Here is a 13000-nt window from a genome sequence, read left to right on the forward strand (position 1 = left end):
AGTAGAGATGTGCAGTCTTCTATGTTCCATTAGCGGAGTGGTGTGGCACAGATGTGATCCTTGTGTGCCATTGTGATTCTGCCTCCTCTTCCGTTTTCTATGCTGGCATGTATTAATTTGAAATTATCTGGTATACCTTCATGGGTGATTGGCTTGTAGTAGTCAGATAGCTATGTTTCTGTGAAGAAGAATGAATATGCTCGCTTAGGAGGTGATATGTATGTATCACTAACAAAGTCATCATCCTCGAGGTGTAGTATGGATTTGGATGTGAAATCAGTGACTCACAGGGAAACTATGTTGTCATATTTATTTTGAACTCTCTGCCATAAATACTGGAACCCTGCTCCTAAAATCGGCACCAAAGTGAAGAATACCTGAATTCTTTAATACCCGAAGTGAAAAGCCACACGGATGAGTGCACCATAGTTCCTATCTTGGTAATACAGATGGTGCTTTCCTTTATGCCATTAGGAGAAAATAGATCATACATCAAAAATGAATTAAAACCTAATTAAACAATTGTATTCAATGCGAATCAATCTTGCTGCGTGGTGGCTATGCCTCACTGATGCTGCCATAAATTGATTTGCATATTCCATAAGAGAACTATGACATTTCATCAAGTGATTATTCATTTAGATTTGGTACAAAGTCAACACAAACCGACCCCGCACTGAGCAGAGTCCGGCCAACAGCGGCAGCTGCAGATACTACACGCCATCCATTCACTCACAGATGAATGCTTCGCTCCTAAAAAGAACAACTGTAGCACAAAGCCAACTGTCATACTGCATGGAAATAAGACATGGATGTGGTCGTATATGGTGCTGTCAATCACAGCTTATTTCAGAAATGGAACAATATGACTCGCATGCGCTAGCAGATACATTCACCCAGTTCTCAACTATTTTAACACATTCTCTGGACAATATCGAGACAAAATCGGGACAATATGTTGACACAAAAATGTACTGGAGGAAACGTTTGTGAACATGCTTAGCACCATGGGTGTGAATTCATTTGTTAAATCAGAAATATGGAAGTCAGATAAGTGAACGTGATGGGGAAATACAGAAATTGAATTAATATGCTAAGTCAATACCTCGTAGGCTTTGGAACTGTTCTGTACTCCATAATGCGGCGTTCCAGGGTCCGTACAAGTATTGTGAGTTGGATCTGAAATTTAAAATGTAAACATCATATATAGTTACCATGGAAACTGTAAATCAGTCAGCTTTTTAATGTTTCCGCCTGCGTGAAATAGATTCTTTCCAGGTTGACGTGCAAAGGAAACAAAGCAACACAGCTGCAGTTGACTACATAAGGCATTTTATATTAAGAAGAAAACCAACATTCCATAATTATTTGCATTCTCTTTGACTATATCACCAGCCGTATTGGACTATAAAATGCAGGCCTAGATATTCCGGAATTGCAGGTGCTATTAGCAGCATTAGCATTGGTGCTATGACCGTGAATCTATGCCAATAACCAGATTGAAATTACAATAACGAATGCACGTTATTCAAGGCCACTTGAATTGCCTCGAACACATCCAATAGTGCAGGCATTCCACGTGATTGAATCAAGCTGGCAGTTGTTACGTATACATGCCTTTAGGCAAAATCCGTGTGTTCTTTTGTGTGAGAGCCATTGGTAAGTGATTTATTATGGCTTGTAAATCCTCTCTTAGTGCGCTCTGTTTTATCAGATACTTATTCAATCACGCGCCATCTACCTAACAACCGTGGCGGCCATAGAAGACAGTGATGACTCGCCAGCAACCGTTACATATAACCAGGGATACCGTATAACCCACTTACGTGGATACAATATCCATTATTTTAATAGAATGAAAAATATGCTATTACTGAGAAGGAAAATGAAAATGTGTTTTTTTCTAAAATGTAAAGTCTTCTTTCTATTTCCATAACAGCAGTAAGTAGGCAAAGATATAGTAAAGCTAGAGTAACATACAGCCACACCACGACCATCTAGATGAGGGAGAATTAGCAAAGATGCTGTCAAACAAGTAAGTGATTAAACACTCAACGCTTTTGACATTGAGGTTCTTGGAAAGTGTAGAACTTGGGCTTGTATCAGCAAAAACACGACGTGTCTGAGCTTTTTGATTGGCTGAGACACATATGTTGCCTGCTAAGTAAGTAGCAGGCATACATGTAACACGCCCCATTTCAGTAGGGAGATGGTTGTGCAGTCACAGTTTTAAATTTCCATCCTGGGACTTGTAGTCTTGTATTTCCCCATTATAAACTCACAGCTACAACCCCCAGAATGCCAACTGAAAACTAGGACTGGGCTAGCATTCTTCGATTGGAATGGGACCTGATAACATGCATGGATGGTAAGATCCATTATATCACACTCACTTCTGACTGCAGTGCATATGTGATAGTTACTCCTCCACTTCACCAGATTTAGAGCCCGATTCATGGAATATTTGCCTGGTTCTGTTAGGCAGAATCATATGCAGTAACCTTTGGGAACACCACACACAATTAAGACTACAAATGACAGTACAAATTCGCCTTTGGTACAAGCCTGTACTACACAGTAAAAGTTGTAGCGATGGCTGAGCAGCCAGACTTATCTCAAGAGCAAGTGAGCAGTATCAATAGTTACACAAAGGACAACAATTACTATGATTCAAACAACCACTGACTCAAGGTTTCTGAGTAAAAGAATATACATTTATTTACACATCAGTTGTATAACATTTCACTAAAGTAAAGCAGTTTAAATATCACACTCTTAATACACCACACTACTCCCAATAGTTTCCAGACAAGTTAAGATCACAAATGAAGTGGGAGCAAAATGGCACTCCAGACATTTAAAAGGGAGGGAAAGACAAAATTAGGCAGAAAATGAACAGCACCAACAGGTAAGTAATCAGGACAATCTAGAAAGAGGAACTACAGTGATGGAATAAAATCAAAAAGGCTTAGGGCCAAAGTCAATAGGACAAAAGTCTTTTGCTCAAGATCACACAGCTCAGGGTAGTTCGTGGTTCAGTCTTTGCCAAGAGTTCTGTACAAAGTTGGTCGGCGGAAACGTTAGTCTAAAGAGTAGAGAAGGACAAGCCCTTGGATTGGAGAAAGATTTCACACACTTTTCCTGTGGCTGAACGGAACGAACAACCGGATTTGCACGTACCTTTAAATGGAGAAGCTGTAGCTGAGGCAGACGTGGCAGTTCCTGCAGGCTCACGATTCCTGAAGCGACAACCGGACTGACATGAAGTAGGAAGACTGGAGGGTCCTGCACTGCCCAGGGAAGAAACCAGCAGCAGAGCAAAGCAACAAATAAAAGTTGCGCTCCTTAAAACCCAAGCAGGGTCCGACCTTCCTGTCTATCCGGGCCACTGTAGCTCTGCACAGCAAATTCGACCAGAAGAGGGAGTCCTGGCTTGCTGTTTGGTCCCACCAGCTCAGGGGAAGAAGATTCCAGGAGGATCTTCTCTGTTGTTGGAGTTCACGGGCTGTTCAGTCGTGGTAGGGGTCCTGTTCCGTCAGTTCTTTCGTTCCAGTGGCAACTCTGCCTTTCCAGACCCAGATACCTGCTTTTTATGCAGTTTTCGCCCATTCACACAGCCTGGCTGTCAATCACACAGCAGGGTGGCTGTCCCGCCGGGACAGTCACCACAGCCAATCAGTTCAGAGTGCAATATGGGTCTCCAAGGAGACCCTTTGCAGGGAGTCCTAAACCCCTCCCTCACATCCTGCCCCCCAGACATGCAGGCACCTAAGGAGGGCTTCTGTGTAGAAGCCCGTGAAAAGACTGTGAACAAAGGAACCAAACCTGATTTGGCACGCAGAGTAAAACACGACAAAGACATTTTCAAAAAGAAACCCGTTTTAACCCCATACCCCACTGCATATATATATATTTAAAAATATATATATTTGTAAAAATGTTTAGATAAAAATGTTATTTGTTATTTTCGATTCGGTAAACTCACTGCATACCCTGGCATTTCCGCCCCACATTGGCCCCGGCACCAAAAAACAGTGAACACACATGCTGATGCTGCATCCTGGCAATCTTCGCCTTATTGCACTGACATCATTGCCAAGTTGCTGTAATGTGGCCCATCGCTGCTAAAAATGTGCGACAATGCAATGAGATCCTCAGCAGGCACATTACTGTGAGCACATGTGCTGTGGCTTCAAAATAGTTCTCACAATAAATTCCGCACAGTGGGCTGGGCAAACGTCTAGACAAGGCCGCATAGTAGATCAAAGTAACACGTTTTCTTTTTCTACAGCATGCATATGTGTATCGCGGAAAGGATTGTACCTTTCTACTTTAAATTGTCATGTGCAATAGCTCACAAATGCAATACTTTTAGTTGTCGCTTTTTCCTCTCATCGATTTTGATCGATGTGTTCCAAAAGAGGGCATTCGGGTGCGTGGAATGCATAACTAGCTGGAAGGAATATTAAAGGCTCTACAACTCAGACAGATGGAAATCCAAGATGTGATTTCATATAAATGCCCTACTTGAGCAATCACAGCTGTTTCAACTTGATCGCCGCGATACAAATGGTAATAGGACTAGGAAAGAAAGAAAACGTTCTTAAAATGCAAAAAAGACTTCCGACCATGATCGAAGACAACGAAAGAAAAGTTGGAGTTTGTCCTAGGATAGCTAGATCAACAAATGATAACGCATACATGAGATGCAGTGTTGTTGGGAGCAGATCTGCATTCTGGTGAAATGTGGCTGCGTAGACATCAGCACCGGGCAAGGGTGGCATCGACTGCAAAACTCAAACCCCTAGAATTTCCACAGGTTCGATCAGGACAAACCTTTTGGGTTTTTCCTGATGCGCAAGACAGCAATTTCACTTCACGTCCATAAAAAAAGTAGATGACCAATAACCTGGAACTGTGAGTGGCTGATTTTGTAGAGTGAACAGTGTCACTGGCTACTTAGGGGAGGGGTTGCAGGTAGGGTTAGGTTATGATTAGCAATAGTTTACCTTAAAGTAGAATTACATCAATGATAGCTGGGATTAGGATGTCATGTTGGGGATCAAGGGACACAAGATTTGTCGGTGGGGTACATGCATCAAACCAGTCAGAGTAAAACACTGTTAGACACACAGGGGCTTATTTACAGCCCTGTGTATTGTTAATGAAAGAAATAAAAGTCTTCCATAAGGCATTTACGTCTTTCATTAATGTTACGCCCCATTGTAGTCATTTGTATGTCGAACAAGAGGGGCGGAACGCAACTTGCGCTTCCTCCGCTCCCTTCCTCTCTGCCATACAAATACTCGAGCATTTGCGCCTGCATGCATTTTCATGCTGGTGCAAATGCTGGGGATGCCTATCGAGACCGTTGGCTTTTTGCACCAGCAAAAAGGCAGACTCCATAGGGATACATTGTAAACACCTCCTACCATATGTACATGGAAGGCAGCGTTTAGTCAATGTGCATGGCGGAGCTCAAAGGTGGAGAGAAAAAGCTGGCATATACGCTTGTACGCCACCTATTGTAATAACCTATTGCACTCTGCTGTGCATATGATGAACATTTGGCTAACAAGGACCGGCCTATGTGTATGTCTACAGGTTTCGGGTACCCAACCTCAATTACGGGCTATTATAAAATGAGCTCACAATGTTTGGTAGGTGTAGGAGAATGACTAAACAGGGAGTTACTGGTAACACCATTAGAACCCTGAGTATATTATGCAGATGGATGAGAAAGACAAAGTAGTGTTAGGCACACGCATTGTGTAGGCTAAGAAGGCCAACTCACTGAAATGCATATGTATGAAGTAAGTTGAGGAGATGTCCAATGCACTGGGGACATCATATGCATTTAGTAGGTAGAGGAGAAACTCAACACAGTGTTAGCCATACTTAACTTTTGTAGACTGACGAGGGCCAATCACTGAAACCACATGTACATTTAGTAGGTGGAGGAGAAGGGCACAACACTGAGAAACTAAAATGCACGCAGTAGACACAGATGAAGACCAAATCAGTGTTAGGCACACTGCCATTTGTAGGCATAGAAGGACAAAGCAAGGAGAGCCCACTGAAAATGTAAAAGGCAGAGAAGAATAACAAAGCACTAAGTAATCCCACATGCACTTAGTAGTTGAAGGAAAAGGCCAACACAGTGTTAGGCACACACACATTTTATGGGCAGAAGAAAATGCCAAAGCACGGATTTAGGAGTGAATGCCTCTCACTAAAAGAAGCTATTGTAGAGGGATGCCTGCCGAAAGCCACCCTCTGCAAGGCCACTCTATCCCCTTACCCCATCCTCCTGTCTACATTTGCGGGGTCCCTCCTGCAACCCCCCTACTACTCCACGACTCCCTCTTCTGCACACTGTCTCCTCTAACACCGCCCCATCCACTGACAGCACTTACCTATCTCCCATCTGCCTTGCTATGTGTGCCTTCATAGTCCATCTGGGAAAACAACATCATACCTTTGTACCTCACACATTTCTGGTGCATTGTACATCGTGTGTCCCCCGTAGTGGTCTACCAACCACAAACACAAAACACTGATAACCCATGTGCATATAGAACATGCAGGAGAAGGCCAAAGCATTAAGAAACCAATGTGTGTTTAGTGCAGAGGTATTCACTGTCGGGTGCGACCCCATGGGGCGGTGTGGCCGCGTCCCGGGGGTGGGGGGAGCACAGGACCCCAGCCCAAAATGTTTAAAAAAAAGTGATTTATGAAAATGGAGGAAAGAAACAGCAGTGCAGCGGAGAGCCCTGGACTGGGGTGGCTTGCCCATAATGGGCGAGGGGGCATCAACCCAATTGCCCACTCACCCATTATGGAGAAGCCAAGGAGCCAGCTGAGTGAAACACTGAGTGCTCCCTCGGTTGTTTTTTCCAGCTGAGGGAGCGCTCCTGCGCTGGCTGAACTGTCAAAGGGAAACACTGTTCAGTTCCCTAGTGGCACATGCTCAATGAGCCATGCAAGGCTAGGGGCATTTTGCTTCGCCGGCCCTGCATAGCTCATTTGAAATGCTGGCTGGGGGGCTGCATGTCTGCATGTGCAAAGGGGCCCACCTGCACCTCCTCGCACATACAGACAGATCAGGATGGAGCAGGGCATTTCAGCACCCACATCCAGGCCCCTACATTCATGTGTAAGAACCAGGAAGCTCTTGCTTCCCGATTCCTGGTCATGATGCAGGAGCTGGAGCTCTGGGGAGGATATTTCACGAACGGGGCACAAGGTATATTTCTGTTAATTTATTTTGTATTTAAATATGTCAATGGATGCGTGTAAATTTGTGTTTTGGGTGAGTGCATGATTATGGGTGCTCATGTGAATGATAAAGTACTTGCTGTGTGAATGCTGTGTGAATGTGTGTGTGTTTGTGTGGGTCCGTGGAGCTGATTATGGCGAGTGGGTGAGAAGGGTAGTACAACAAAGGCATTTCAAAAATGCCTTTGTTGCACAATCCCCCTACACACCTGCCAAAATAAGCTCTCCTTCTGAGGTGCTGTGGAGCCCAGAGGTCAGGGATGGTATATTCTTTTACTGGACATCTATCATAGATGTCCTTTAAGAAATACCATGCCTGTCCCCTGGGCCCTTAGCACCTCTCATAGACGCATAATCATGTTGATTGTGTGAGTGTGTTAGGTGCTGTGGGGCCCAGGGGCGAGGGTGGTATCTTTCACTGGACATCTATCATAGATGTCCTTTAAAAAATACAGTGCCTGCCCACTGGCCCCTTAGCTCCTCTCATACACACATAATCATGTTGATTATGGGCATGTGTTAGGTGCTGTGGGGCCCAGGGGGCGAGGGTGGTATCTTTTATTGGACATCCATCATAGATGTCCAATAAGAAAATACCATGCCTTCCCCCTGGCCGCCCCAGTGCCAGTACAACATTCAACCATCACCCATTTCTTTCATTTTTTTTGTTTTACCGATAAACTTTGCCCAAAATAAACTCATAGAAAAATATGGGGGTGTGTAAGTCCAAAGGTGTTGGAGTGGTGCGAGGATAGAGAATAAATAAAAGGGAAGGGCGGGTTTGCGTGTAACCTCAAATACTTAGCAAAAACATGTCGATCAAAAACTCAGCAAAAAGCAATTCATGGCTGAATGAACCAATTGCAAACTGTTTTGCTTTTTAACCAACTTTTTATTTATTTGAAAACGTTTTCAGGGGGAGACCCACCATAACCCCCTTTTGATTGCCCCTCCACTTAAAGAAATCACCAGCTTCCACTGGCCCTGGAACTGATCTTGGCGCGGGGTGGGGGAGTCCAGAGACTGTGGTGGGAGCAGGGTGGGGGGAGCCATGTGATAATGGTGGGAGCAGGGTGGGGAGAGCCGAGGGACATTGGTGGGAGCAGGGTGAGGAGAGCCCAGGGTCTGTGGTCAGGTGGGGAGAGCCCAGGGGCAGGGCTAGGAGTGGGATGCGGGAGGCCAGAGACTGATGGGAGCACCCAAATGTTCATAGCCTTTTGGGTTTACTGCCCATTTGCCACTTTGGGGGAAGGGACGGGCGGCCTGCCCACATTTTTCTCAGGGGGGGCCCAGGCCAACATTTTTTGAAGACCACTGATTTAGTGGGTTGAAGAGAAGGCCGAACTGTTGAGCACACCCACATGCATTTAGTAGATGGGGAAAAACGCCAAAGCATTGTGAACCCCAGTTGAGTGTTTCACATGGAGAAGAAGGCAAAAGCAGTCAGAATCCCCCATTTATTTTATAGGTAGAGGATAACACCAAAGCATTGAGACCCCTACACACATTTGGCTCATGGTGAATATGGCCACATCAGTGAAAACCCTGCATTTGAGATGCAAAGGTACGGGGGACCCAGGTGCACTTTTCAGCCGGAAGAGGTCAAATAACAGAGAAATACCCATGTATTTTGTAGGCAGAGGAGAAGCCCAAAGATTCTTAGGCCTTCAGCTTAGTGCAGGATGATTGTGAAATAAATCAACATACATGAATCTGCTGCAATGCTCACACATGGTATGGACTGGGATAAGAACCTTGGAGGCGTTTATCAATTTGGCGTGTTTTATCTATTAGAACATCAGTTATGTGTTCTGTAGAAAGTCAGATGGCAAATGTGCCAGCCACACAAATTAACCAGTAGCCACAGGCCACTTTTCCTGTAAAGTACATGCAAATCTGCTTCAAGTGAATCTGGTGCATTGTTTAAAAAAGTAACAATGCCTACACCACATGTTAGATGTAGTTCAGGAGAAGGAGGTGGAAATTGAGCCACCCCAATTAGTTGCACAGGAGGGAGAAGATATATGATATCATCTCGGAATAAAATAGAGTAATCCACAGGTGATGTATCCTTTGAAACAGTTGAAAGTGAATAACATAACACAGATTATGGTGTGTTTGACAATTTGACTTCTGCTCTGCAGGACCTATTCACCCGTCACATATTTAAATATGTGTCTACCACAAGAACAGTAGACACACAATTATAGTGTTTTGGTATATGGGTGCATGTCTTAAATGCAGTGGCTGCTCTGCAGAGACTTGACTGTCACAACATCTGCCAAATGGGCACCTGTGACCTCTGAACCTGCTCTGTGTCACGGTAGAGCAGGTGCTGCTGCTCGAGATACAGAAAGATACAGGTACACAACATGCTTTTGAAATGGAGCATGTGAAAAGGTAATCTGCAGATTACCATTTAAGAGTTGGAATTACTAATATCCTTTTATTATTAAATACAAATTAAAAAAGCAAGTGCTTCTAAACATGTACCAAATGGCAATCCATCTCAGCCAGTTATCCCTGTGGGGCATGTCACACGAGCAGAGGGAACGCCCAGACTGCATGCAATGAAAATAAGTTAGCCCGCAGGCAATAGGAAGTCAGGTGAAGAAAATGAAATAGAAATCCAAACCGATTGAGAAAACAAGTCCACACTCTGAAGCCCATTGCCATAGTGGTCAATATAATAGACCAGTTCACACATTTATATTCTCTGTTCTAATGAATACAACAACGTATAGGTTTGAAGAAACCAGTCACCATTACATGGGAATATGCTGTGAATAGGGTAAGATCTTCCTTTTGAAAGTATAGGTTTTTAATATTTTGAAATTCTGGTCTATACAGATCACAGATTAGGAGAATAAAAGGAACAGCATTCGACAGAATGTACAGAGTAGATGTACGAGATCATTTTAGATTAATGATAAAAAAGTGTTTTTTTTGTGATTTTCAGCATGTTCACAGGCCATTTTTGTCATATTTAGTTGCAGGAAGCGGTGTTTGTGGTTTTATATCCCCTTTTCGAAAAGTGTTGCACTCATTTCTTGTCCTAGAGAAATTATTCACACAAGGTATAGTTGTGTTGTTCAATGTTTATTGCTAGATTTCTCGTGGGTAGCGCGTTAGGCAAGATTGTATGCAGTACCCTGTGGGATACTGCACTAGCCTTGTCCTCTTGGCAATAGGAAACCCAACCTGTGGTATACACATGTACTACACAAGTTGGTGGAGTGACTGAGCAGCCAGTCTTATGTCAAGAGGGGTCATTATGAGCTGTGGGGTTATTACACAGAGATTCACAGTGACAAGTATTCAAATAAACACTTAGTCTCAAGGTTTCTTGATTAAACAATTATTTATTAATTTAACACAGTTGAATAAGCCTTCTTTAGAAGGGAACAAATATATGTAACACAATAATATACTTCAAACATACACACTCTCAGTTTCAATAAATCAGTAGATACCCATTTGGGATGTCACACAGACATTTCCTACACCCTAAGGTGACATAAATAACTAGAACACTGTGAACATTGATATATCACTGGAACATTTAGAGCAATACTGAGGTTAGTGTCAAAGGAAAAGGTTTTTGGGAATGAAACAATTGTTAACAAATATTCTTAAGTAGGTAAGTACTTTTTGAACCCCTCCAATGCAAAGTAAATGTAACCCTTTCCTGAGGAACAGTTAAAGCACACTGTCAGAGGTAAGAAGAGTCTTTCGGGGAGCCATGCAAGCCTACGTTAATTGAGCAAATGTCTAGGTAAGTTGAAGCACTTCTTGTAGGTAAGTAAAAGTCTTGCACAATGTTTTAGAAGTCTTTGTATACAATGAAATCATTTTAGGGTCACAAGCTGGTAGGCTGGTGAGGGGCAAAACTGCAAGGAACTCTGCAAAAGCAACAAAGACAAGTCTCAACTGAGAAATAGCGGGACTACACAACAAGAGGTAAGTCCCCTTAGTTTTACAGTACCTTTGGTTTGAAGAAATTGGTTCCAAATGGCTTCTGTTCCTGTGTGGGTCTGCAGATCCTGTTGTTCCTGGGCCTCAGTCATGGAGGCAAGAGGAAGGATGTCGGGGGAGTCCTGCACTACGAATGGAAGGTCAGCAGCAGCAATGGGCAAACTTCAGATCAGCAGCACTTTGTGGTTTCAGCTCCTCGCGGCTTTCGCACATAGCATCACTGTAGTTCACGGATACCTTTATGGACTTTCCTTGCATCTGGGGTACAGCATTCTGTTGGGGTGGTTCAGGATTGGTCAGTCCTGCTTCACGGGAGTCTGGAGGATCTTCCTGTAGCTTGGGTCCATTTCTAAAAACAAGACACTTGGTCTGGTGTTCCTCTCTCTGGCAATTGGTTCCTGCAGCAGCAATGGAAGTACAGTCAGTTCTGAGTGGATGTGCAGAGGAGTTTGCTTTAGGGTTGATTGGCCCCACCAACCCATGAGGAGATATCGTCTGTTGCAGTGCTTCTCTAGTTGAGGCGTAATTTGGGGCTTCAGCAATGCAGCAGGGCTTCACCAGACAAACCAATGGTCCAGGAGTTGTTGCAAGTGTCTCTTCCAAGTTCTTCTTCGGATTCCTTTATCCAGTGGTCTACTCTGCCTTCCAAGCAAAAAGCTTTGCTTTTTATGCAGGTTTCTCCCATTCATTTGCAGCCTATCTGTCACTCACACAGCAGAGTGGCTGTCCTCCAAGTCAATACCGCCAGAGACAAAATGAAAAGAGTTACCAAACCTGGTTTGGCACACAGAGTAAATCTCAAGAAGAACCTTTGCAACAAGAAATGGTGAAAAAAGAAGACTGCAGCCATGTTGACAAAATGGGCACCCATGGGTGCTTTACTGCAGCTGCAATTGCTGCATACTGGTAGGAAACAGTAAACCACTGCCAACATCCATTAATTGTAAAAAGGCTAACATAAACATTTTTTACATGAGAAACTAGACAAAGGGGATACTAAGTTTTCCGCAGAGCTTCGAAAACAAGAAGCACAGACATTGAAGGCATTTTACTCATGAACAGCATTACCAGGCTTAGCCTCATTAACAGCTTATATAAATCAAGCTAAGGTTTATAAACTGGCCATATTGGAATCAAAAAATATCTTCTAACACTCAGTCGGATGTGAAGGAAATCTTCAAAATCCTAAAAGAGCAGGAGTTAGTCCTGCAGCCAGCTGACCAATTAGTCAAAAAAGATGGTAATTGGTGTCAGCAAATACAAAATGGCTTGCAGAACAAACTGCTAGGCATTAGAATGGACATACATGGTAAAAAAGAAGGCTCTACCTTCATTGGCGGAAGGTGGCTTATTGAAGTCCCCCTCCTGTAACCCAGCCGTTGCTCAATTTAACTTTCAGACAAAATTTAAGGAGGCCTTGTAAAAGGTCATTGAACAGCTTAAGGCGACCCAATGTAGAGGTGATTCCTGTGCCTCTTTGATTATAAAAACATGCCCTCCATCTCTTATGAAAGCAATTTGTACTTTTGTGAAGTCTTTGCAAGATCCCTGATGACCTCAAATAAACCATGGTTACACCTATTCTGAAAAAACAGGACTTCCAAGGGATAACCCTCTTAACTATCGTCCAAATTCTAATACCCCTTTTTTGTTAAAAATCCTTGACAGGGTTGCCTAGGGTCAGATTTAGCAGCATCTAAATCAGTTCCCTATTCTGAATCCCCATCAATCTGGATTCAGACAAAGT

At 43.5% G+C, this 13000-nt stretch overlaps 1 protein-coding gene across 2 annotated transcripts in view; it reads right to left on the reverse strand.

Annotated features, from left to right (window-relative positions):
* CSMD1 (CUB and Sushi multiple domains 1) overlaps nt 1–13000 on the reverse strand; it is a 5442057-nt gene that overhangs the window by 174616 nt on the left and 5254441 nt on the right. For both annotated transcript variants that reach the window (XM_069606098.1, XM_069606099.1), the window contains exon 62: nt 1106–1179. In XM_069606098.1, the coding sequence (XP_069462199.1) occupies nt 1106–1179 (74 nt within the window). The remainder of the gene's footprint in view (nt 1–1105; nt 1180–13000) is intronic.

The sequence above is a fragment of the Ambystoma mexicanum genome, chromosome 4p (assembly GCF_040938575.1).
Source record: "Ambystoma mexicanum isolate Mex_15411 chromosome 4p, UKY_AmexF1_1, whole genome shotgun sequence".
In the NCBI taxonomy this organism is placed as follows: Eukaryota; Metazoa; Chordata; class Amphibia; order Caudata; family Ambystomatidae; genus Ambystoma; species Ambystoma mexicanum.